This window comes from Taeniopygia guttata, chromosome 1A (assembly GCF_048771995.1).
Source record: "Taeniopygia guttata chromosome 1A, bTaeGut7.mat, whole genome shotgun sequence".
NCBI lineage: Eukaryota > Metazoa > Chordata > Aves > Passeriformes > Estrildidae > Taeniopygia > Taeniopygia guttata.
Window position 1 is genome coordinate 14734088 of NC_133025.1, and position 26982 is coordinate 14761069.

Genomic DNA, 26982 nt, shown 5'->3' on the forward strand with positions numbered 1-26982 from the left:
AACAAGGCTAACTCTTTATTTTACTTCTAAATTATAACAGAATTTTACAACACATTTTATGTGATATTTTATTTACACATACTTCAAAATTGTGTAAATAATGTTTTTTTTTCCAAAAGTAAGAACCAGCTCGCTGGTATGTGCTATCTAGCACCTTGCAAATGGGTTTAGGTTTGTTGAGTATTTTTTGTTGGAGAGCTGGGGCTTCATATTGTCTTGTGGTTTTGTGCTTGTTATACTTTTTTTTTTTTTTTTTTTTACTTTTTCTTATGATAGACAGACACCTCTCTCCTTAAGCATAGTCTTCATACATTCTTAGATGGCTAAAGGTCATAGCCAGTGCTGTGATAAGGTTGGGGAATCTTCAGTGTTGTACATTTTAAATTACGAAGTCTCATGATGGTGGAGACTCCCTGCATGTCCATTAAAGAGCTGTTATTTTGCCAACAATACCTCTCTGAAAAAGACACTCAAGCTTTTAAGGAAGCATCCCCTGCCCCCCCTTGGCCCTTTCTCCCTCCCCAGTGTTATCACAGTGCTCTAATACTGCTCTGTTTTGGTTTTCAGTGATCGCACTGTGAGGATCTGGAAAGCTCGAAATATAATAGATGGACAGATCTCAGATACAGGAGATGCAAGTGAAGATCTTGCCAGTAATTGAAATTACAGGGGATTAAGGAATACATTGATCAATTTGAGGTGCACTCTATGCAGTTTTCTGCATGTCTATTAGTTAATCACTGCTGACTGGAATGGACTGAAAATGTGTGAACTCTTCCACTAGACCTGCTGTCCTTAAAATATGTACTGTATTTACTGACCTCTTGGTAACATGCTTGAGTCTCAACAGTCACATGTATCTCTATCTATTATGGCTGAATTTGTGTGCATATGTAATACTTGCAGTTTAAATTAACTGGAATTCAGTCTTCTTTAATGATCATCTCAAAATAATAACCTGAAATATATAACAAAAGTTCTCTGCTGTATTTCACTCACAAGTATGATCAGCTGTTTTGCATTTTAGGGTAACAGGGGAAGGACTGTGTCCCAGGAATAAGCTTTTGATTATGAGAGGCAGTTAGAAGATTTTAAAGGTCACTTACACTGTTGTTAGGAAAGTGGAGTGAATAATAGATGGGAAGAAGCTGTTAATGATACATCTACCTGACATGGCTGTATCCTGCTAACAGCAAATGCCGTATGATTTGTGTGTTGATAGCATATAATCTGTGTTGACCAAAGTTGTGCAGCTGTGTATACTCTGTGCTCAGGACTAGAACTCAAGTGCTCACAAATGGCTGTGTTTTATTTGTGTTTTGCCTATGTTCTGCAATGACTAGATGTTCATAATGTCATGATAAATATATCTTAATCTATTTTTCTTACGGATTTCTTTCTGTCATCTCACATTTTCTTTTTTTAAGCAAATTCTTTCCTTTTTATCTAATTTTATATGCTGCTAAATGTATTTTAAATACACTGTTTTGCAAACCTTGGCAGTTACTTTGAGAACTGAACCACGTTTATTGGGAAAAGCTATGTAAATAGATGGTTGTATAAAGAAAATATCTTATCTTGTGCCTGTATGACTTTTAAAGCCCTTGAAACCTGGATATTGAGGGAGGATATATAATTTACCCAACTGCTCTGAATATTAATTTGTAAATTCTGCAAATTTTAAAATGTTATGTAGATTCAGAAACAGTGTTTGGATATTAAGGTTTTTTGGTTGTTTTGTTTTTATTTTTCAGAAAATATCAGTCTGTAAATTATAGCTTGTGTAGGTAACAAATAAAGATGTGAATGTGAACTGCTTTTTTGCCTTGTCCATCATACTTCCTTATAAAAAATTCACTTCTTTTGCAAAGGTGTTGAATATAAAAGCCATGATTTTACACAGTGTAGTAGAGTAGCTTGGTGAGTACTACAGCCCATCTATCCCATTGTATCCATGTCTGTCTTCTCCTTGGCCATTATTTGTGTTTGTATAGTACTTAGGAACCCTAGGGGGATTCCCTCACACTTAATACAGTACAGAAATAAAATGCAGCAAGTGACTCCGGTTCCTAGGAGATGACACTTCCCTCACTTTATTTCATATGGTCTGTCAAACAAGGAAAAGTGCTGATGCCTCTTACTGATCTTGGAGGAATTACTTCCTTCTCTGCTCAGCTTGAAAGGAGATGAAAATACTGCTTGCAATTTGAGGTTCCCAATGTATTCCAAGTTTTGATAGAAATGGGTCATGAATTCTATATATTGTTAAAAAACTGTATAAATTAGATAAAATAAGCAGCGGCACTACCACTTAGTGTTTGTCTATCACGCTTCTTAGCTACTCAAAGGGTATACACACAAATTATTTGGGACTATACGACAACCTTGAGCATAGTCCCGTGGAGAGTGGATTTACATGCAAGATTCACATGAGAGGCTTTTTGTGCGTGGTGGGGGATCCCCGTTCCCCTTGGCCCAGCAGATGTATGCCGAGCTACACAAATGATACCAAGAGCTTGGTGACGCCTGCTTTTGGGGCTGAAGACTCATGGCTGTGTGTGCAAGATTCATGTGAATATTGTGTTTTGCAATGGCAGGACAAAAGCCCTTGCAGACCTGGGAAAAGCTTCCCCTTGTCCAGCTGCTCACCACATGGGGCTGTGTGGACCTGGCCTGAGCTGCAGATGTTCCTCTCCAGTGATACCTGGCAATGCATTTATTTTGTTTGGCTTATCTCCTGATAGGCACCAATGTTACTTAATGTATTCATAAAAATACTTAGTTTTAATTTTTTTTCCTTCCAGAAAGGTATTCTGCCTAAACCAAGTCTTACTATAGAACAAAGCTTTAACACTTTTGCTCTGAAAGTTCTTGCCATCAAGTAATTGGAAGAAAAATGTCATTTTGTAAAGGTCACAGTATCACTGTCTTGTTTTAATGTTTTTCTCCAAATTTCATCTGTGCTGTAAACCCTTCTATGTGTCAAAAGCTAATACGGAAGGAATCAAAAAAAGGTAAGCACTGGACTCCCACTGTCTGAACATGTTTGTGTCAAAAAACCCCAAAGTGGTTCCTGAAAAATTAATTTTCTAAGAAGTCATGGAAAAATCACGTTTTCCTCTCAAAGTTGGAATTCAGAAGCTGAACAAAGTGTGTGGAAAAAATTAGACTGTATCTCACCTTATCTGCTTAGATACAGGCAAGGTCATGTGTTAGAAATAATCAATGATATGAATGCTGAGAACCTATTAGCAGTGCTTCTGATTGTGTATCAGAACAAGTGCTTATCGTGCCCCTGCCCTGTATAAAAGGCTTCAGAGTGCCTGCAGTCCTGCCTCCTTCAGCCATGGCAAGGATGAGGAGCCTGTGGTTCTTGGCTGTTGTGCTCACAGGTAAGAACACCACATTTACATTTTGTCCTAGGCTTCAAAAGCAAAATATAAATGTGCTGACGATAGAAGAGCTTTTAAAAGAGATGACTGTTTTCCTTGTAAAAGGAGAGAACAGGCATGGCATTGACTCCACCTGAGGTGGACTGTGGGAGGACAGCAGAGCTGACTTGGTTAGAAATATGTCCCAGTCCTACAGTGTACTCAGCACTTGGGCACCAGCATTGTCAAAGGGGAATCAGTGGGATCATTCAGCTCCTCAAAGTTACCTATTACATTGCTTTTTTTTTCTGTAATTTTTGCTCCAGCATACCAGAAGTTAATTTGGTCCTGAGCATAATAAAGGGAGAATAAATATTATTTTGTTGCTAGAGGATGGAACCTCTGCAGCAAATGCCTTTGAAATGTACAGATGAACCTAAAATGTAAATACTAATACTATGAAAAATGATGTGTTAATACTTCAGTTACTTCCTTATGCCTTAATTTTAATCTAATTTTTCAAAATTAAAGTGAAGGTTTTTAAAAATCAATGAGGATTATTTTTCACCTGTATGTTTCCATTTCCAACTGCTTTGCTTTAGTTTCTGTTCCCATGGAAATTATCATGGAAAAGCAGCAAGTAGCTATAGCTGTTGCTATATATTCAACTCTGCTTGTTTGGATTTCATCTTTTTTGTATGTTTACAGACATGGGCTGTAAATACAGTGAAAATTATGGTTTTAAAATTATTTTTTAAGTAGGGAAGGCAAATGGTATCTTCCCACTTGCTGCTATCACATTGGTACTACAAGACAATCCAGGAACAAGGGATGAACAAGGTTGCAGCCTTATTCAGCTGCTCACACCTGCAAGTCCTTGTTTTTAAAATTTGCTGGAAAATGTAAGGTTTGCATGGATGGGAGAAAAAATGGGAGAAATTTCTTGGCTCCTGCTGGGGGAATGTTTTTCCTTTGAACTAGCTTTTTCATTCACAATATCGTTCATAAGTATTCTGAAAGTATTTTACAATACAAATTAGTTCATAAAAGTCTCCCACAAACCTATCCTGTGTAAAATGACACCACATTAATAATCTGCTGTAGTCTGTTTAGTCATACTTTTCTTGATTTCAGCAATGAAAACATTAATCCTGCATTTGACTCTCACTAGAAAACACACCCCAGACCAAAATGAAATGTGATAGGTTTCATTTATTTTGTGCTTCTAGAAAAATAATTGCGGGATTGCAGAAGGATGCTCATATTCCTATTATGGTTTGGATGAAAAAAAGAATAAGAATTTATAGTTTTTCTGTGTGATGTATCAGGAGGAGTGAATGCTGGACAGAGAGCAGTCAGCCTGTGGGACCTGACTCTCTGCCCCAGAAAACAGAGGTGGAAACCAATCCTACCTGCCCAGCAGCTGGCGAAGGTTAACAGCCAGATAATTCCTGTTAATTCCAGCCTCTAGAAGATGATAATGAGGCACTGTGGCAGTGAGCAATGAGCTCTGATGAGCAGCCTGGGAGCATCAGAGCTGAGTGTCAGATGTTTCTGTCTAAAAGGGGCATGAGAGTTTACTCAAAAAAAATGTAGGTGGCACTCCTGCTTTTCTGTGTTCATATCCCCCACTTGGAAATCAATGCTGGCATTCCAGCATGATGGCATTCTCTAGCAAAAATCTACTATTTCATTCTGTAAATTTTCCCAGTACACATAATTACTGCTTGTGCACATCTGCTTGTAGAATTCTTTCTGTGGAGAAGCCCAGACTGCATCAGCAATCATATTTTAGGCTTTCAAGCACACAACAGTCCACATGGAAAAAACAAAACCAAAAGCAGAGGTATTAGTAATTTTGTAGAAAAGGGCAATTAATGTTCAAGTAGATTTAATCTTGATGACATAAATGAAGTTCAGAATAAGTATGCTGCCTGTGATGCCTGCTCTCTCTGAGAATATTTACTAACAGCAGTTTGTGAGCACAGCAGGGACCTGGTCTTGTGATGCTCCTGCTCTTCAGAGGCTCTCAACCAGAGGGCTTGACTTGCAGCTGTAAAAGGGGAAAATTTGGCACCTTACTAACAGTTTTTTTTCATGATGATTCTGAGAATGACAAATATATGCCTTTTCTTTTACTGCTGGCATCTTCCCTTTACTCATAACCATACTTGTATTAACACAAACTACAAATACTATGTAGATACAGTTGTCATATGATACAGAAAAGAAAGCTGATATGAACATATACTCACTATTTTTCTATTTATATCATACAAGTGCATGCTGCTTGTCACAAATTTATATCTCTATCGATAGAAAACAGATGTGTATAACATAAGGATACAGAAAATGTAACACTTTAATAGATAGCAGTCCTTACTGAAGAATCCCTCCTATTCTGCCAGCCTGCAGTGTTGCTCTCACGCCTCACCAGCAGCCTCATTACGCTGCTATTTAACTTCCTATGAGTATTTCAAGCAAGTCGTGCTTCAGCTGAGCACAGGCAGCTCTGAGTGCAGGATAATGCAGACCCACTGCCTGGGCTTGTAAAAGAAAGTGGTCGCTGCTCTTGTTCTGTTGTGAGCAGGCAGCTGCTCGGCCCTCACCTCAGTCCAAGGGATAATGGGTACTAGCCCTAAGATGGGGAGAAAGCACATCCAAAGAATAAACAATAACTGGATTTGGCAGTGCTGTGGGGCTTTTCAGGGCTTTTCCCCTGCTGCTCTGACGGCCTTTCCCGCTTGCAGCCCTGGGCGGGTGCCGGGGCTCGGAGCAGGCCGCGCAGTGCCCCGGCGCCGTGGCGGTGCAGAAGCGCATTGACTGCCACCCGCAGCCCGGCGCTTCCCGGGAGGCCTGCGAGGCGCGGGGCTGCGTCTGGTGCTCCGCCGGGGCGTCCAACGCGCCCTGGTGCTTCTTCCCTGAGGACAGTCCCTACGGCTACGCCCGCAGCGGCAGCGCCCAGCAGACGGACAAGGGCTGGAGGTGAGTGCGTGCGGCCCCTCGGGCACTGCCCCACGGCCGCGGAAACATCCCCTCAGCTGCTGCAGTGCACATGTGGCAGTGAGGGAAAAGGACACCTTTCCCTGTGCCATAGAACTGGGGCTTGAGCTCTCACCACACCTCAGGCACAGAGCGCTCCCTCCTGAAATGAACAGGGTCTACGCCTTTATTAATAGTCAGCTCTTTATTAAAAGTCAGCTCCACAGGGGTCCCAGGGCACGCCAGCAGCTGGAGGCGAAGAGGTGTGCAGTCTGCATCCGGAGTCCCAGCAGACCGTCCTCCCCTCTTTCCCTCCTGGCAGCACCGGGAAGAAGTGTCCTTTTGCTTCTGCTTCCCACAGCCCAGTCCAATCTGGTCCTCTGCAGGTTATGGTGACAGGTTAAACACAGATTACAGATGGGGTTCCCTTTTCCCTAATGAGCACACCCATCCAGCCCCCTCCACTGTGCCCATCTTTTCCATTTAGGGGTGGTTTTCATCCCCAAACCCCCCTCCCATGATTCCACTGGATTATTTTGCATCCAGGTCCTAGTGTAGGCGGGGTTGTAGGTGATTCCCAGGAGCAATTGACTACTTAACATTTCAATGCCGGTACTTAGCCCAAGCCGAAGTGTCCCAGCCAGGCTGTTTTGTTCATAACACCTCCCACCCTGGGAGCTGTGTCCCGGCAAACCATGAGGTCTCCTTTCTTTGGTGGCCTTTGTTTTATCCCTTAACATCCAGGAGGGCCTAACCTGACCACAGGGATTATTTCTCTCAGTAAGTCAATGAATTCTTTTTAAAGAGCTGACACAGAGCAGCTGGGTGGTTCTCCTGGCCTGCCCCAGGGTGGTCTCAGGCAGTGATCACTCGTGGTGGGCACCAGCGTGTGTTTCCATGCAGAGTCACGCTGAACAAGCGCCAGGCCTTGTCCCTGTTTGGAAATGACATTTCCCCGATCGTCTTGGAAGTGGAGTTCCAGACAAAGGACAGACTCCGGTTCAGGGTAAGTATTTGGGGGGCTGGAATCATTTGTCCAAAGCAACACGTGCTAAGGAGTGAGCTGACCTGCCCCCTGCTTGCCTTGCTTTAGCTCTACGACCCCAACAAGCAGCGGTTTGAAGTCCCACTCAAGATCGATGGCCCCGGGGTTACCGCTGAAGAGGCCAACTATGAGGTGGAGTTCTCGGATGATTCCTCGCACTTCAGGATCAAGAGGAAAAGCACTGGCACCGTGCTGTGAGTACTACACATGATTCATCTTGCTTTTTGTAAAAGTTAGGTGTGATGGGGTGCGCACCGCTTACACCCTGTTGCTTGGGTCTGTGGGACAAGGGGTCAAAAGATGTGGTGTAAATGCAGATTTATGCCTTGTCCTTGAAGGACTTTCATTTTAAACAGGGTTATGTGCCTGTATAACAGACAGTTATCTATGTGCATGTATAAAAGTTTATTCAGTAAGTCAAAAAACTTCTGAGGCTACAATTCATGGCTTGGGGTGCTGGTAAACTCAACTCATCAAAGCACTGAGCTAAGATTTCTGAAATTTGAGGTTTCAGGAACTAAGCACCAGATCTCCTGACACTCTTCAGCAGGCAGGTCTAGGAAGCTCCAAGCAATGGAGGCTGTCAGCCTCTAATTTCCACTGATGACAGTCAATGGAACTGGCTGTAGTTTGTCCCTCTGGAAAAATACCATTTGTTTTCTCAAGTTAGAACTGTTAAGTTTAACTTCAGCAAAAACTCCTCTCACTAACAAATGTCACCAGGTGTCATAAGTTTCCTTTTCCTTGGCTTCCATCAACACATCTCTAGTGCATAATGCTACTTAGAAAAAGAGTGCCAGTCAAGGTGCATTCCTGCCAGCTGCTTTTGGGAATGCAGCAGTGAGCAATTTAAGGATGGCTTAACATGAGTGATGCAAATAAGACAATACCGACTCTAGAATGGTCTGCAGATGGAGCCATCATGCTGGGTTTTTAATGAGCTGACCATCCTTTTGAACTACAGTCTCATGGCATCTCTTGATACATGTCACAGTGAATTCTGTAAAGTCTTATTTATGCAGGCTATTTTAAATGAATGTATTATGCACTACTCTGATAACAAAAATAATTTAATTTCTCATTAGACTTAATAGCCTCTGTGTAAACGGTGGGCTTTTGTTAAAGGCCCAGTTTTCTTCTTCTTTCTGGAAAGGCTTATTAATTGGAATGCTGATGTAAGTGGTGAATGCATAAAAAAAATGCCTGGCTTATGACCCATTCTCATTCAGCTGTCCTCACCTTCACCCAGACCCCAAGGGTTTAGCCTGGGTTGATCAAACTTGAGATGTCCCAGCTAAGGGAAGGGGCCTGCCATGGGGCAGACACAGGGTCTGCCAAAGGCACAACTCCAGTGACAGGCAGAAGAACACAAGTCAATCGCCACTGAGCAGGTTTCCAGGAGGGCACATTAAGTGCCCTGTTGTGGGCCTGGGGAAGCCTCTTCCATTTCCCTCCATCTCTTTGTGCACCAAGGCCCGTGCCCAGCAGCAGCAGAGGTGTGGGCTGCAGCAGTGCTGTGCTGCAGAGCCCAGGGAGGCAGAGGGCAGCCTTGGTTTGCAGCACTGGCACAGCATCAGCAGGGATGCTCTGCTCTCCAGCATCCCCATGGGAAATTGTACACTGCCTCCAGGCAGGTAAAGGAGTGCTCCTGAAACCTAACCAAGCCCAAAAAGAGGAATTTGTGGGTGATTATAATGCACAAATAATACACTTCTATCCTGCGAGCAATGGCAAGGCTGCTCCCAAAATATTGTCACCAGCAGAGACACAGGATTTTGTGTACAGAGGGAAATCATATGTTCCTTGGAACTCTTGTTTCATGTGAAATGGCACAGCCAGTACTGTAGTCTAAAGGATCCTGTCAGGGAGCCATTCCTGTCACAGCTGAATGATATTTAGTTTAGTTGTATTCCCTGTGTGAGGAGCAAAAATGCTTCCCCTTCATTTGTTTGCCTGTCCATCCTGTCAGAGTGAGGAAATGCAGGTGCTCAGAGATAGCTCCACAGCCTGTCTTAGAGGGATTTGCAATCTCCTTAGCTACCAAAAGAGCTGTGCAGATGGAATCTTTCAAAACAGGAAAGCAGGTTATATATTCTGGCCTAAAATCTATGGTTGGCTGCATTTACTTTATGGGAAGGATGAGCCCTCAGCAATCAGCATTATAGGAACATTCCCATCAGTGGCTGCACTTGACTGGCTGGGTCCAGGGTGCACCGGTGGCATCTGGCAGGTGAAGTAGATTTTCATGTTAGTTCAACCTACCCAAAAGCAAGTTTGAATGCTAAAACTGAAATCTTTTCCTTTGGGCTTCCTTCAGAAGCGGGAGCAGCTGCTCCAGGGCACCCGGGCACCAAGCTGCACAGCTGGTGGTGTCTGTGCCTGGGCCAGGTTAGGGCAGGTTGTGTGGGGGAGTGTCCCTGAGAACCAGGCAAGTGCCTGACACCTGGAGGGACTTTAGCCTCCTATTTTGAGATGTGAACAGCCATGGCCTTACTGTCTCAATGAACAGCTGAATCAATTGTTGATTTCCATATGCATACAAACACTGCTCAGAACAGTTGATGTGGGCAAATAAAACCTCTTCAACAGCTGCTGCAGCTGCACTTCCCAGGTGTGGGTGGATAATAACTTGTGTCAGCACTGCCGGAGATCACCCTAGTTCAGGGTGACTCCGTGTGGTGGAAAAATCTCTCCTCCAACCCGTGCTTCCAAAGAAAGGCTCAGGAGTGTCTGTTGTTCGGTCTCAAGGCAGTTTATTGCAAGCTATCTAAAAGATTGTCTTCTTGGGCTGTTGCAGTTTGCTCAGCAGCTCAGGCAGAGGCACACACACACCTTGACATCCTCTCTGACTCCTGACTTCTTCTTCTCTCCCCCCGCCTCTGGCTGCTGCTATCTTTTATATGGTATATTACATGATAAATGTTTACAGTTTTTCCCCAATACCTACTACCTATATTAAATGGTGCTTTTCTCCTCTAAACCAATCTGTGAGTGCCAACATCACCAAAAAAACATGGAGTTAAGGAAGAAGAAAGAGGAAGGACTGGCCTAAATCCCTCCATCTTAAAACCTCTGAGCCCCATGTACAAAACAGAACCCCCACCTGTACAGCACTAAAAATTATTCCCTCTACTTGGTGACTACTTCTACTATAATATCTAAACTTTTGTGACTTCTTGTTCTTCCTGCAAAGTTGGTAAATCATTCTATGGTTCAAACCCAAAATCACAGCTGTTTCCAACTGCCTGCCAGGGTCTCAAATGCTTCTGACCTGGGCCTGGAACCTCCAGAAATGTCTGAGGGACATTTTGAGCTCTGACAAGCACCCAACCAGGACAGGGTTCTCTTCTGGACCTTTTAAATATCTCTGAGGAAAACTTTCCCATAGTAAAGCAATCTCAGATCCTCAGAAATCTGTTTTTCCTTATGCTTCTTATCCCTTGCTAGCAGAGCCATGCTGCTGGATGACCTACCTCCCAAGAAAGCCTTAATTCCCTCTTGGTGCCCAGCATGCCCTGGCACAGCTGACAGTCCACCTGGGAAGGAAGCAGCCTGTCCCAAGCAGAAATACAGTGTAGTTTGGTTGCTGTTTCAAAGCCCACACCTGTATTTCCCTACCCTCCTTTCCGAGCTGCAGCCTGTCCTGTCCTCTGTGTCTTTGTGCTGGGAAGCAGTGGGGTGTCAGGCTCCTGCCTGTCTGCTTGATAGAAAACCCCATCCCTGCTCTGGCACTCCTGTGCAGAAAGCCTCCTTCTTGTGAGGAATGATTTCATTCCACTTGGAAATGCTGCAGGGGAGAGGCGGAGGAGGCTTTGCATGTGCTTTACGGGTGTTTCTCATGCTCACTGCATGCAGGGAGACGTAGCTGAGCTACCCAAGGAGGGCAGGACAAACTCAGGCTCCATGTAATCACAGTAACAGGGGAAAGGAATAAACTGTGTGAGGGGAGAGACATTAACAGCTGATTGCAAACCTCAAGCAGAGCCAGGAGCAAGAATAAAAGGCCAAGTCCTGCTACATTTTCAGTTTGCTCCAAGCTGATCAGTTGACAGCTGCTGCTTTGCCTGCATGGGGCGAAAATCAGACAGAGTCATGTAGGGAGATGATCCAGGCGCTGCTGGGACCAGGAGCTCTTGGGCCGCCTCCCTTTGTCGTCCCAGTAATGCCTCTTGGCTTATTCCTCCTTACTTTTCTCCTTCTCATCCATTGCTGTCCTGTTCTCTGTCCCATCCCATCCTGCCTCCTTCTGCTCTGCTTTTCTCCCTCTCCAAGGCTCCTGCTGTTTTGCCACTAGCCAGGGATGGTCGTTTTCTGTGCCAGTAGCTATCAAAAGCCATGGGGGTAAAGAGGTGCCATGTCCACACATTCACTAGGGAGATGGCAAGGGGTTCAGATGAGACACAGCAAAGAAAACCTGTCCAGACGTCAGGTTTTTCTGTTTTTCATGAGGAAACTAGACACCTGCATCTGATTTAAGGCTGCAAGTCACAGTTGTGAACTATGAGGGACAGGGACTAGGGCATGAATCTCCTGGGCCAGGGAAGAAGCTCCCAATCTACCATAATTGCTGGGCAGTGGAGGCTGCAGGGAGCCTCTTTTTACTCCCGTCGTGCTTGGAAAATAACTGGGCAAAATTGCTGTGGTCAGTGAAAAAATGTTTTGTCAAAAGATTTGCTTTAGTTTAGTAAATCCTTGCTTAGGATATCCTGGTTGATCTTGCAGCTCTAATGGAAAACTGTCCTATTGCTGGCCAGGGCCCTACATTAGTAAAAACAGGAGAGAAACTCCTGTGTTGTAATAAGGCAGGTGAGCAAGGTAAAGAGCCTGTGAGTTGTCTGTGGCACACACTCAGGTTCAGCGCTGTTCTCCTTGCTGCTCCGCCACACTAACAGCAACTGCTGGAGGAGGCAGTATCAAGTGAGAGCATGAAGGCTCCAAGAAATCGGAGATTTTCTTAGGAACAGAAAGTGAAAGGCTGGGAAGTGATAAATAAACACGTGCTTGATTTGCAGTGTGTGATTACTCTGTGGGACTCATTGCCCCAGGGCAGCAATGGCACAGGAGGCCTAGCAGGATACACATTCAGGCATAATAAAAAAATCATCTGTAGGAAAATAAAACCCCCAAATATTTTTGTCTCCATGCTTCACAACATCAGTTAATTCTATGAAAACAGCCAGAAACTTTCTCCGTAAGCAGATTATTGCAAGACTGGCTCTGAGTGACATCTTCTGCCTTTCTTGGTCCACTCCAGTTTTGTTTCATCCTGACAGCCAGTGGCTTGACTGCTGGGTGTGAGACTAGTTCCCTTGCTGGCCAAAAGTGTAAATTTTTACAGAGCCCTTTTCAATCTGGGTGATTATTTTTTTTCCTGATAAGAGGTTAAAAATTAGAGAGGTTTACTCTTTAGTATAGTGCACCATGTATGGAAGAAAAGAGCAGCTTTTATCAATCAGACTCCTTGGGCAGGGGGTAGCTGATTGTTCAAAGACAATGGGCCAGGCAGATGTGTGTGGGGGCTGGTTTGTATTTCCATAGGCAGGAGTGTTCCTACCACAGACACACTAACAGCTTAAGACTTTCATCAGTAAATGTGACTGCAGCTATTACCTCTTGTGCAAAAAAGAAGGGTACTTGTCTTCACAGACTTTGCCTTGTCTAACTTCTAGCAGAGGTTGCATTTTTGAAAGTGAGCAACTGTTCAGCTTCAGTTATGTTTTTACATTTTTTAGACCCCTTCTTTTGTCCATGACAGTGGTTTTATGGTTCATAGGACTCTCGGAGGAGAACCATGCAAATTGCTGCAAATATGATGTCATTTTGTGCTCCCTCCTGTTTTGTTCCTTCTATCTGCTTTAAGCCAGCAGGAAGGAAGGTGAGAGAAATATCACATTTTCTTTTATTGTATGCAAGAGTTTAAGGAATGGCATTTTTTTTTTTTCATTTAAATGATTGCTCCTTGCCAACATCACATGAGCAAACTCATAAAGTAGCAAGACAGCTACCATGGTGTGCTGAGAGCACAAGGACTTGGGAAGTTGCTTGGGGGTGAAGGCAGAGAATAGTGCCAGGGGAAAACCTGTTCATGCTTTCCTTCAGATGGAGAGGACATAATGATGCCCAGAAAAAAAAAAAGACAGTCATTACTAGCCTTTTTATGTCATGGTTGATGCTATATTTAGTACATAGCTATGCTGGCATGCGTGGTCTAGGGAAAGACAAGGCTGATGGGGAGCTGTGCTGGTGGGGGTGGCAGCCCCCAGGGAGCTGAGCCATGGAGGGGTGCAGAGCAGGGCACTGTTGTGACAATGTCATGCAGAGGAAGAGTTGCCTGAAGGAATGCATGAGTCATAAACCAGTTTCTCCACAGCATGTAAAGAGATCTTGAGGCAGAGGGCCTGTTCGTAGGGTTGTCATTTGCACCACCCCAGTGACCCTCCTGGTCAGGGAGGGGACTTTCTGAGCTGAAGTAATATTTTAAGGAAGTAATACTTTAATGCCATGATAACACTAAGAGTTCTCATGATGGGAAATGTCCATGCTATAATGTGGGTACCACAAATGTACAAAACCTCATGTCCTCTGAACAGACATCATGGGGAGAGCTCAATGACTTAGGACAGATATTTAAACTGTTTCAAAAGCATTTTCCCTCTGGCATAGTTTGAGATTTTCTTAACCCTGTGGTCTGCTCAGAGCAGTGACCCTTCTTGTCTTGGCACAGAGCAGAGCTGTGTGACGTTTTCCTTTGGGCAGGAATATAGCTCCAGAACCTATCCCTATTCCTGCACAGCAACTGCTTCTTGCAGAAAGGCCTCTATTTGTCAAGGACTGGGTCTAATTCTCAGGGATGTTTTGCGTGCATAACCCTCCTGAAAGAAAACAATTTTATTCAGTACTGCATGTAGGTGGAGATGATAGAAAGGAGGAAGGGAGGGGCTCCTGCTGGCAAAGAAACCAAATCAAGAGTTATATACAAATTCTTACTTCTTCTATTTGTAAGAAAGGACAAATAGACTTTTAAAAAGCACAGAGATCCTTTAGTACCTGTGTGTGACTTTGTATTTGTCTAGGAAAATTTGGGGATAGTTTGTGCCTGAGTCTTGCACGGAGAAGCAAGGTAGTGCCTTAAGCATCCCCATGAGCAGCCATCCTTGCAGCCTCGTGGGGAGAGCCTGCCAGTGTGGTGGGAGCAGTGGTGCCCTCCCAGCAGCAGGGACTTGTCCCCAGGCAGGGGTGCTGGTGGCACAGGTGGCAGGCCACTCACCAGAGTGCTCTCCTCATGAGGGCAGAGCTACTCCCCACCAACACAATCCGTCTTCCATTTCTCTGATTTACCAGTCAATTTGATCAACCATTTAATTTTGTCAAAATCATTGACACAGAACATTAAAAGGAGTATAATGCCACTTCTGTGCTCTATGGCTTGGGCTCATTTACTTTAATTAGCTGTAACAAATTCATGGTTAAACAAGGCTCGAGAGGGTGCTATCTAAATGAGCTATTCATGGCATACACATGACCATTAACAAAACACTTCTCCACAGCTTGGCTGTGTTCTCCCCCATCTAACTTGCAGCTCATTATAGCTCTAGAGGTAGGAAACAGAATGTAGCACCTAATTAAAATGTGAGCCTGTGTCCACAGATGATTGAATAGAAATAAATGCATTAAGCTGGTGAGAGAAGCAGGAGAGAGTCATCACAGTAAACACATCTTGTTCAAGCAGAGTCTGGAGAAAACTATACCTCTATTTTAAGGTGCCTGCATGAAGTTGGGAGTATTTGGGTCCTGATAGAGCAAACCATTAAAAAAAGTTGATAACATGTCTGTTGTTCTCATTAAGTATTCTGAACTCCACTGTGTAATAACAATTTTTAGCCTTTCACATTGGTTGTCATAGAAATAGCATAAGCAACCACTTATTTTGATAATAAATTTATAGTCTGTCTTCTGTTGTTTTAGTTGCTCTTTTCAAAAATTATGTTGGTGCATTTTCTTTGCACAAGTAGATGAGATATCTTCAACCATTGCAAGATGAATTTAATGTGTTAGGTTAAGCACTTTAGACACATGCATAGAATTTAATGGATTTTCAATACTGTTATTCTCCAAAATATATAAAAAGTGTAAATAGCCCAACATGAACATAAAATAATACCTTCCAAAGAGAAGCCAGCTAATCCTGTCTCCCTCTGTTTGTCACAGGTGGGACAGTCCCCTGGTTGATCTGTTTTTCTCCAACCAGTTCCTTGAGATCACCACCACTGTGCCATCTACTTCTGTGTATGGGTTTGGTGAACATGAGCACCCGACCTTCAAGCACAACATGGACTTTGTTACCTATGGAATGTATGCCAGGGACCAGGCACCAACGGTAATTCACTCTGTGCAACACTTTGTCCTAGTTTGTGTCACCAAAAGGGAGTGGCAAACATGGAATGTCACAAGCTTTGCAGGTATCATCAGTTTTAATTAAAGACTAAGCCACAAATTGTTTTGAGGGAACTTTGAAAGCTTTTATCAGAACCTTTCTCACAATGCAGTTTTCAGGAAAAAGTATATTGTGTGCCAAGATCCTGGTCAGGAGAGCTTTGCATTTCATGCTTGGATCAATCCATGTTCATCCAAACAAGCTGGACTCCAGCAGGACTCATTAGATATTTGGCTGAATTGGAGTCAGTGGTTGATGAGTCTGTTTGAACTAGAAAAGTGATTCTTACTCATGTAATTTTGAAGGGTTTAGCAGAATATCAAAAGGTTTAACTAGGAAGGACTAAAACATTCCTTTGTGATGAGGGAGGAAAAAAATACTCTTTTCTGTCAATTTGACTTCACACCAATTTAGATGAAAAAATCCCCAACCTTTCAAAATAAGTCTCTAACTATGAATGAATTTACTTCCTTGTCTGTGCATATGTATCTACCTGACAAAAGCTATGAAAAATAGCAAAGTCAAGCCATTCTTCATGTGTTGTTTATGTTTCAGTCATTTGCCAACCTCTATGGAGTTCACCCTTTCTACATGTGCGTAGAACCAGACTCCAATGCCCACGGTGTTCTCCTTCTGAACTCCAATGCACAAGGTAAAAAGATATCTGGATTCCCTATATGGACTGCATATAGAAATATGATAGATTAGTAAGTAAGAAATACTGTTTTACTGACTGCTTTTTCAATGTGGTACAAATATGAATGACTGCATGGCTAATTAAGCTTCCGGGACTAATAGATTTTTCAAAGATTTTTCAAAGGGTTTTCAGTAGAATGAATTTTTAACAAGGCATTTGGGCATTTTTAGGCATTTTCAGGGAAAATGCATTCTTAACTTTTTTTATGAAAATAGATGCAAATAGAGGGAAAGAAGAAGGTGGAAGAAATTTCCTTTGAGATTGGCATAACAAAAATCAAATCAGTTTAGGTTAGTCCTATATTCTGTGTTTGGAGAATAGTTTTGTATGTTGCCATGGTCACCTTTAATCTAGTGGTATAATTTCGGAAAACGGGAATCTTCACTTAGTCTATAAAATCAGTTTCCCCTGGCAGGCAATGACTTTCAATAAGATTACAACAGCATAGAGGAACCCTAAACACAAACTTGTTGATCCTTTGTATAAATATGAAACTTAGACAAATGGATCTCTGCAATCTACTCTGTGTGGGTTTCTGTGATGTATTACTGCACAATGCCGATCTGAAAGCAGAGATTACAGAAACACTGGACAATGGCCTGCCTACCTGCAGGCCCTGTTTGCTCATCCAGTTGTACCCACAATGTGCACGGTAGAGCCCAGCGTGCACAAACTAGGATGGATAGGATAGACTAGAATATTTCAGTTGGAATGGACATCAAACACACTTGTAGTACAACTGCCTGAACACGTCAAGGCTGAGAAAAAGCTAAACATGTTGTTAAGGCATTGTCCAAATGCCTCTTATATATTGACAGGTTTGGGGCATCAACAACATCTCTAGGAAGCCTGTTCCAGCATTTGTCCACCCTCAGTAAAGAAATGCCTCCTAATGTTGAGTCTCAACCTCCCCTGATGCATTCTTGACCTGTTCCTGTGTATAGTGCAGAGTTGGTTTGTGCTGAGGGCCTTTTTTCCCCTTTTAGATGTTACTCTGTCTCCAAACCCATCTTTAACTTTCCGCACTATTGGAGGGATCCTCGACTTCTATCTCTTCATGGGACCAACTCCTGAGAACGTGGTTCAGCAATACACTGAGGTCAGTAGAAAAGTGCACATGGAGCAGTGCCTTGTAACACAGTCAGTGTCTGGTAGTATTAGTGGGTAGTGCAGCCAGAGCTTTGTCCTGATCCATTTGTACAAAGCTGCAGCTTCAGATCCATGGGAAAACCGCCGTGTGCTTGAGCATCTGTGAACAGTCTCAGATTGTCACAGGCAGGCTGGGTGTTCAGTGCACATCTCCAGCCTCTCCTGCAATATGCCAGGATGGGATGCACTAAAGGGATGCAATGATTAGAAAGGTATCTGTCCAAGCTGCTCCTCTCTGGGTTGTTACAGTTTTATAGTCTTTGCTGTATGACATGACTGCATTTTGACACTGCAGGCCAAGTAAACAAACTAGGCAGAGCACAGATGGGAATGTCTGGGAACTTCACATATGCTGGATTTCAGATATATTGAATGGACTTTAAAGTCTTCAAGGCTTTATTTGCCAGTAGAATCTTTTGCTGGTGTTGGAGCCATCAGGCTGTTTATTACTAATGAAAACCCATATAATTGCATTGGAGAGCATGGATGTATAACACTGCATTTACTGCTGACTCACTGAGTGTAACTACTTGCTATCCAATTGCTGAATGTTTCCCAGACACAGGCACATGACTGTTTTGGAAGTGTACATGCAATTCTTCTCTAGTGAGGACTGTGCATGAAAAAGTAGCAGATAATATGCTTTTTCTGGTCATCAAATGATGCTTCAACTGGGCCTTTCCACAGAAAATTGCCAGCTCAGATGCAAGCTGTGCATGTAAAGAAATTGGCATCAAACCTAAAGAGTGTGGAGCAAAGCTGGAGTAAGCATGTTACTGTGAGAAGTGGGGGGTCACTGTGCAGACCCTGAGGATTAGGCTGCAACTGGAAGGCTGAACAAGGTAGGACATCCCAGAGTCAGGCATTCAGAGCTCACAGCAAGATGTGCATGTGCTCTGCCTTTCCTCATGCCAGTCCTCAAAGGGGCCTGAGCTCTGATCTTTAGCAAACATTTTGTCTTTTTTGGCTTTTTAAAGCCTCCATATCCTATGCTTGCCTTCTTTTAAAGTGCCTCTATGGGACCAGAAATACTGTGGTTTAGAGCAAGGGAAAAAGAGGATTTAACCCAGAAGGAAAGTATTTCTGGATTCTGGTTTGGTGAAGGAAGGGATAAAACTTGCTCATGCAGCTGTTTTGGGAAGGCTGGAGCTTCTCTGGGGTGGTGGAGTCTGCTAGAACTTCCTTTTCCAAGGAGAGGTTCAGGTGCTACCTCCCAGAGAGGTGAGAGGTTGATGGTGCTCCCTCCATGTCCTGGAGCAGGAGCAACTGCTCTGTTGCTTGGAGGTTTCCAGCTCCCTCTGCACATCATCCCCACCCTTTGTCTGCCACGGATTAACCCCAGCTGGCAGCTCAGCCCCACACAGCCACTTGCTCACGCCCCCACAGTGGGGTGGGAGAGAGAATCCAAAGGGTAAAAGTGAGAAAATTTGTGGGTTGAGATAAAGACAGTTGAATGGGTAAAGCAAAACTGTGCACACAAGCAAAGCAAAACAAGGAATTCATTCACCAGTTCCCAGGAGCAGGAGGGTGTTTAGACACCCCCAGGAATCAGGGGAATGGCTGAACATGTGACTGTTACTGGGAAAGACAAATGCCATCACTCTGAATATCCAGCTCCCCTTCCTCTTCCCCCAGATTTATGTGCTGAGTATGAAGCCATTTGATATGGAATATCCCTTGGGTCAGTTGGGCTCAGCTGTCCTGGCTGTGTCCCCTCCCAACTCCTTGTGTACCCCCAGCCTCCTCACTGGTGGTGTGGAGTAAGGGGCAAAGAAGGCCTTGACTCTGTGTAAGCACTGCTCAGCAAAATCAACTATATCCAAAACACAGCCCATTCCAGTTACTATATAGAAAATTAACTATATCCCAGCCCAAACCAGCACACAGGATCTCCAATGCCAGTGCCACAGACCAGCAAGCAGGCTGGGATTTTTACTTATATATGGGTAATAAAACCAGCATGGGGGCGGGTAAAGGGGGGGAAAAAGGAAAGCAACGCTCCCCCAGGCTGGAGCTTTGATCCTCATTTCAAGGGAGTTAGTGCTGCAGTCTGATGGAAATAAGAGTCATGCCTGCTCCTTTTCAAAGTCTTTTACTGGGGTTTGAAGGCAGCATTTCTGTGGCTTAGCAGGTGGTCATCATCTGAAAATAAAATGAGAGAGTTCTCACTCTCCAGCTGATGGGTAGTGGCAGCTCACTTTCCACCCCTGTCTCTGGGAATGGAGCTGGAGCAAAGAAAACAAGGTAAAGGAGAGCTGTGGGCGTCTCCTAATGAGACATGTCATATGCCAGGACAAAAAAATCCTGTTTTGTATTCTCTGCGCTTGTGCTTAACTCTCTAGGGAATCTTAAAGAATGTATGTTAGTAATTTCAATGTGAAATAATAACTTCTTCAGTAAACATCCTGAAATTCCAAGGTCAAAAATGTTACAGTTACCATATTATTAGTCTCTAGGGTAATAATTTGACTTTTATGTACAAGATATGTGGGAAGGTGAAGGAGACAGAAAAGACTTTATTTTTCAATTGTCTTTTCTGTCACACTGAGAGGATTTTCCCTGTGCAGTCATTGTCATGCTTTAGGGCAAGAGAAGGGGTAGAAAGGAGAAGTGTGACTGATGTCTGCAAGGCACTGCTCAGCAGCATGGCTCTCTGAGCTGTTTGTATGGGTTTCCTCTGGGAATTGGTGTTTTGGGAGCTCCTGGCTGCAGGGGCCCCTGTTGGACCAGGCTGCACTGCTGCAGAGCTTCTTGGTGGAATAGCACCTGCCTCCCTCCTGAGCAAGTCTGGCCCAGTCACTGCTTTTTGCAGGGGCCACTCATTTTATCTCTCCAGGATGGCCCCACTCATGTGGCAGGGTGGCCAGGTGCCAGGGGGTGCACAGCTGGTGAGAACAAGGGAGCTGTTTCCAGAGCAAAGTGCTTTACACCTTTCTCAAATGTTTTGTGCCATTGCCTTCAGTGCCACTTCAGTATCTGAGCCACCTCTCTGCCCCTGCTATGCTTGTTTCTGTGAGAGGTTTAGGAGCTTAGCTCTGCTCTGTGCTTTCATGTGGCTCCTTCCAAACCGGTGAGTTAGAACAGCTTTGTAACAAAGCTCTTTATTTGGCCTCTGGAGTATGCAAGATTTCCCCACACACCTCTCCAGGTTGTCACCACCACCAGGGTGGACCATGGACTCTTGGCCAGAGCTGCTGGGTCCAGGCTATACCAGCAGCAGGGCTCTTGGCGCTCTGTGTGGTGATCAGCTGCCTTGCCAGAGTCACCAGCCTCTCTGCGTCCTTGGAGTGAGGACAGGTAACAGCAAAAGCTGTGGTGGCCCTGGATGCCAGCCTGGCCAAGGATAATCTCCTTTGAGTGGGCTTCAAGAGTGAGGCAAGGTGTGAGAAGGGAGAAGAGGTGAATGCTGGCACCTCTGTCCCTCTAGTGTGTGCTGCATGGAACAGAGGTGAGCTGTAGGATGCATCCTGCCAGTGGCAGCAGAGTGCTACAGCAGTGGCAGCAGCTATGGGGTATGTGCTGGGCCTGGTCCCATGGGAAGGAGGAGCCTCCAGCCCCATTTTTCTGCTCCCTCTCATCTCTGAGCCCAGCTGTGTGGGGTGTTACTCCTGCCGCATCTAAGGCATCTCAGATTGTCCTGTACAGCTCTCTCTATATGACAGTGATCACATTTTTCTCCTACTGCAGAAGAGGTCTGGTGTGCAGAACAGTTACATAACACAAATCTCACTTTTAACAGCAAACACTTCCGTTTGCAGGAGGGTGAGAAAAAGCAGGAACAAGCTAAAGAATTCAAGCTCTGACTTCAGCCTGGCTGAGGCTCTGCAGTCACACCTAATACAAGGCCAACATTGCCAAGACCACTGGTGGCCTTTCAGAACAGACCAACAGTGCACAGCAATAGTAGACTCAGGAATGTTAGGGTTCAAAAACAGATATTTAATAGCTCTTGGGTAAAAGCTATGTATTTGTTCTTTTGTCATAAGTTATCCAATAACATGCTGTAAGTGAGCATACTGTAAGTCTTCTGATTCTTCTTGGAGAGAAGACTGCTGGTTACTTCCTCCTTACAGAAATATGGGCTAGTTACAGGTGTAAGGGACCTCAGAGGTCTCTAGTCCACTCTCCTATTGGAGAGGTAACATAGGGAACGGGCTTGTACATAGATCTTATCACAGATGATTCAGTGAATCTTGGAGCTGAATTCCCCAAGAAGGAATAAACAGCTGATAATTTTTTTGTGCAGCAAAAACCAAGATTTGAAGACCTTGGCATTGAAAATCCTTAATTTTTTATATTCCTGAGGTGGTGAGCATCTTCTTTATGGTTCAGCAACTGCAGGGCCTTTCTTCTTGCTCTCCTAAATCAAAGCTTAGCTTCTGTTAACAGACTTTGAGTGAAGGTTGCCCAGAAGCAATTGGACTTCTTATAAAATAGGGAATGCTGGACAGGACAAATGCAGATCAAGCCAATGTGGTTAATGCTACATTCTCTGTTTATTGTTTATAACATGGCAGTTTATATACACTTCAATATAGTTTACAAACTGTGATCACACTATCATTGGCCAGCAAACATTGTTTATCTTTGTCTTAAGGTGGCTAGAGTTCCATACTGCAGCCCTATACCAATTCACACCCAGAAAACTGTGGTTACCTTAACATAGTTTCTGACTGTGCCATGACTAATTTCTTACTGCTTCAAAGGCTTCAAAGGCCCTACCGGGGCCCATATCTGAGGCTTAGGCTGGGAGTAGCTCAACCTTCACTCCAAATATAAATCATTTCCTCTCTCTCTCAGAAATCTCGTTGCTACATGAGATTTCTGAGAGAGAGGGCTACATTGCCCTCTAACTGACTGGGTGCCCACAGCACTCAGCTGCTTGCCTTAGTCATAGCAGATGAGCTGGATACAGATATGTGGGCCATAGGAGCACCTGTGGAATTTAGCCACTGTGTATTTAGCCATACAGAAACACTAAATCCAGTGCATTAGCCCACTTGGGTCCTCCTAACTCCTCTTTGAAGAAAGGGAATTGAGCAAATACTAAGCTTCAGAAATCATGTTGTGTGGCTAATTAGGGTGTAAGATTAGCAATCTGCAATGTGGAACATCTCAGCTCCTTTGTGAGCACGGAAAAGAGTACCTCTCTCCAGCCTCTGTGATATGTAGGCATAACTCGGCAGCTGTCTCTCTCTCATCAAAGTCTTTGGTCATAGTTTTAACAGAATAGAATCCTGATTTACTCTATAGAATTTATAACCTAGTACATGTCACTGATGCTCATATTAATAATATTATTTGTCCAATAATCCAACACAGGGAAAATGAATACAGATCACCTGCTCCCTAGACACAGATTTTATCTTTTAGATGTACTTGTTTCCACTGAACTTCATTCTAACCACAAAGTGCTTCCAGGGTACCTCCTTGATACATCAGCTCTCAGGTGGCTCTGAAAAAAGTGAAAACAAATATACGTAATGCTAAGTTATGTAAACATGGAAAAACTAACAGTGATTTATTAAACATCAGGAGTAATTTAAGAAGTAAGTGCAGGAAGAATTCTGGAACAAAAAATAGGATCTTTGTTTTTTTACTGTTTCTGCACTACCATATCTTTGTGCTTTTTGTTTTCCCCTTAATTTTGGATTCATTTTGCTCTCACAAAATACTGTCTCACTCTGTGGTCCAGAATGACACAGCCCCATCCCATAAGGGTGAGCAGGTGAACCCCAGCAAACCCCAGTGCTGGGGACATGCCCTTTTGGAAGGGCTCTGACTGACACACCAGTGGCCACAGCTCCACCTCCAGCCCCACTGCTTTCCGCCTGCACGTTTGATAGGACAGGGAGGATGAAGCCAATCCCCATCTAACTCTTGAAATGCATGGCACTGGCAATGTCCCAGACTGACAATTAGTCAGTCCTCCTGGCAATGTCCTCCCTAGGCAGGAGTGGCCTGGGGAATCACAGGACCCAGAGCAGAGCTGCTCAGCAGTGCCCACTGCCTCTGCCCAGGCTGGTTCCCCCTTTCCCATTTCCCAGCCTGCTTGGGAGGAGGCAGCAGATGCCATGCAGACATCCTGCCAGGGCACAGGGCTCTGCATTGAGCTACAGGATTAATATTTATCAGCCAGTTTTCCCTATTTCTCTTGTCCAAGATGAGAAGCCTGTGCACAAAGCATTTTATTTCATTAGGGAGTTCTTTTGTTTTGGTCTGTTTTTTTAACCTTGTTTGTAGAGGTCATTCTCTGTTTCCACTAGAGAAAGCAAGGGCAAAATATGTGTCTGCTTTAGGAGCACAAAATGGTGGGTTCACAAAGCTCATCCTGCAGCCTTTGCTGGTCTAAAACAAGCTCTTCTGCCTCCTCAGATTAATTTATCCTTGACAAGGTGAGTGTGGATGTGACAGAGAAGAAGATTTCTGAGGCAGTGCCCTGAGGCTTGCCATGCTGTGTTGGACACTTTGGTGCTGGCCCACAAGGTGTCTGGGAGATTGTCCTGAGCATTCACACCCCATTCAGCTCTCCACAGAAAACCCCAGCAGAGTTTGAAAGATGGTCTGGATGATCAGATGTGTCCAGACATGCTGGAAAAAAACTGATGACATGTGCAAGGAAATGGGATAGCACAGGGTAGTTATGGCATATGTCTGCCTATTGGCCTCCCCCTACATGGTGGGCACCACTTTTGTCTGTTCAGGGCCTGCCCTGGAAAGGGCACAGCAGTGTGCAGTGGAAACTGAGTGCCTCTGTGGCAGGCACACCTGCTGAGAGCTGCTCTCGCTTCTTCTGAAGACCCTAGCCTCCAGGTGAATTGAGGGAGAAGTGGGTGTTGGGGAGGATCAGGAAAGTTAAATCTGGTGGGACAGTATAAGTAGCAGGTGTAGTGGCAACTGTGCTGATCAGATGGAGTGTCCCTCCTGGAGACACCCAAAGCATTAACCTCACCAGTTGTTATGGCCTCCTTATGTTTTTGCTTATGTGAAACAGCAGCATCCCAACCAGTGAAAGCACACTGTATCCAAATTTGTAATGTTTAGCTGTGTGTTCCCAAGCATTTCATGTTTGGAAGCAATTTTTCCTGTGGATTTTCCAGCTCAGGGGCATTAAAAGCATCCTCAGCTTTTCTCTGCCTCTCTCCCACATGTGGTTTTCTGTCTGATGCACTTTGTACATCCATGTACTGATGCTCTAGCAAGTGATGTATTTTAGAGCAATTTCAAGCTCAGCCTTGCCTTCCTAGGTCAGACTCTTCCTAGAGAAAATCCCATAGGAAGGTGTGCCTTCATGGAATGCATCTCCAGAGAGCTTAGCAATGCAATAGACGCAGACTGCCAGAATTGCCTTGTTTTATTTATTTAAAGTAGATGGGGTTTAGCTGCCAATATGTGAGTTTTATTGGTTTTCACTTTTCAGCATAATTACCTAACTATGGATATCCACAAGGAAATAATGGAGGAACCATTATTTAACCAAAGGGGGACAATACCTGCAGCTGATTAACAAGTCATGGGTGCTTACTAGCTACTAGATTTTCATGTATTGCCAGAAAAGGTGTTAGAAATAAAAATCAAAGCTTAGCTTCATTGGATTTAACTGAAGTAAGGATTTCAGGAGCTGTCCCCCAGAAAACACTGGTGTGCGCTAATGAGACAAAGCCAGACTTCAGTTTATTTGTAGAACAGACACATCGTAATTGCCCACTGCTCATCCCAGGTTACCACAGCAGCTCTCATCGGGGGAAGCAGAGCAGGATGACTTGCTTCCCTCCCTTGCTCTCAATGGACTTTCCTCATGCCATTTACAGATGGATTACATTCAGGCAGTGGAAATCAAATATTTATAAAATTATATTTAACTCATTAAACTCATTACCTTGTGTTTCAGTTGAGTATTTCAGGATCAAACAGTAACTCTGGCCTGGAGGAGGGTTGTCAGTGCCTGGCAGCACAAGGCTGTGGGCCAGCAATAACAGTAGTCAGCCATAAGTCACTGAGTTTCATCAGATTGGTGTGTAAATATGATTAAAACTTCAGAGAGCTCAAATGAAGATCAGATTCTTGATAAGTTAGTTCAGCTGCATGTGGCAGGAGAAGTTTGCAAAGCTTATGTTGCTGTGTGTGGTTGGAGATTTGCCTTCTGTTGACCAAGGGGTTTGTGGGCTTGTCATGGATCAAGTGGCATGAAGATCCATGCTGGATTTCTGCTGGCATGTGCCCTGTCAGTGAAGGCCCATGCTGCTGTGCAGAGGCTGAGACCACATTTAACACTAGCCTGGCTTTTTTACACCATGTTTTCACTGGGGTGTTCTTGGAAGTGATGCTCAGTGCTGGTGGTGTTGGAGTCTCTGTGAGGGGCAAGGATCCATCAGGAGAAGTGCCAAGCATGCTGGGCTGAGAGCCACTTGGAGAAAGAGATGGGTATTTAATGGGGGTGTGATGCCTGTGCCCTGGTCCTTGTGCCTTAAATGATCTGGAAGCCTCTCCTGGTGTTTCAGAATAACTTCTTTTCCTCTCACCCCTTGTGTTTCTGTATTCCTCAATCCTGCTGCAGGCCATTGGACGCCCACACATGCCAGCCTACTGGTCTCTGGGATTCCAGCTCTCCCGCTGGGGTTATAACAGCCTTGATGTTTTAAAGGCAACTGTCGATCGCATGAAGCACTATGACATCCCATATGTAAGTATGAACCTTTCACTGTGTGTGCTAATCGTAAAAGTATAATGGAGGGAAAATATATATCTTACAAAGAGAATTGTAGAATAAAAAGACATTCATAATCTTATGCAGTGGGTTTGCATGTAATATCTTCATAATGCTTAAAGGAACATTTAAACTGGGATGTGAGCATGACGTTTAGGTGCTGCTCTTGGCTTCATAGCAGATGATTTTGGTGTGGATTTGCAGTATGAGGTGCTAGCATTTTAAAAACAAATAATGAAAAACAAACTTCTGATGTAGATCACTCCAAAATAGTTGTTAAATGAGGACTTCTACATTTTCTTGTAGTCCACTGCTAGGATTGCAATTACAGTCTCAGGTTTCATTGCATATGTTAGTTGCTTTTTAGAAATACCATTGGCTACATTCTGATTTCTGTATCAAATAATTCAGTCATAGAATCATAGAATTGTTGGAATTGGAAAAGACCTTTTCCAACCTCCCTGAAATGAGCAGGAGCATCTTCAACTAAATCAGGTTGCTCAGAGTCCCATCCAACTTAATCTTGAAAGTTTCTAGGGATGGGGCATTTACCATCTACCTGTGTAACCATCTCATTGTAAAAAATTCCTTCCTTAT

General features: G+C 44.0%; 2 protein-coding genes across 17 annotated transcripts in view; both read left to right on the forward strand.

Annotated features, from left to right (window-relative positions):
* The window catches only part of KIF21A (kinesin family member 21A), an 88485-nt gene extending 86672 nt beyond the window's left edge, over window positions 1-1813 (forward strand). For all 16 annotated transcript variants that reach the window (XM_072919977.1, XM_072919880.1, XM_072919901.1 and 13 more), the window contains one exon: window positions 568-1813. In XM_072919977.1, the coding sequence (XP_072776078.1) occupies window positions 568-661 (94 nt within the window). In that variant the 3' untranslated portion in view covers window positions 662-1813. The remainder of the gene's footprint in view (window positions 1-567) is intronic.
* A 1430-nt stretch (window positions 1814-3243) lies between these two features.
* LOC100189933 (sucrase-isomaltase, intestinal) overlaps window positions 3244-26982 on the forward strand; it is a 58992-nt gene continuing 35253 nt past the window's right edge. The window contains exons 1-8 of the mRNA XM_072920001.1: window positions 3244-3392; window positions 6122-6356; window positions 7257-7359; window positions 7447-7592; window positions 15607-15775; window positions 16388-16484; window positions 17516-17628; window positions 26236-26361. Of these exons, the coding sequence (XP_072776102.1) occupies window positions 3347-3392; window positions 6122-6356; window positions 7257-7359; window positions 7447-7592; window positions 15607-15775; window positions 16388-16484; window positions 17516-17628; window positions 26236-26361 (1035 nt within the window). The 5' untranslated portion in view covers window positions 3244-3346. The remainder of the gene's footprint in view (window positions 3393-6121; window positions 6357-7256; window positions 7360-7446; window positions 7593-15606; window positions 15776-16387; window positions 16485-17515; window positions 17629-26235; window positions 26362-26982) is intronic.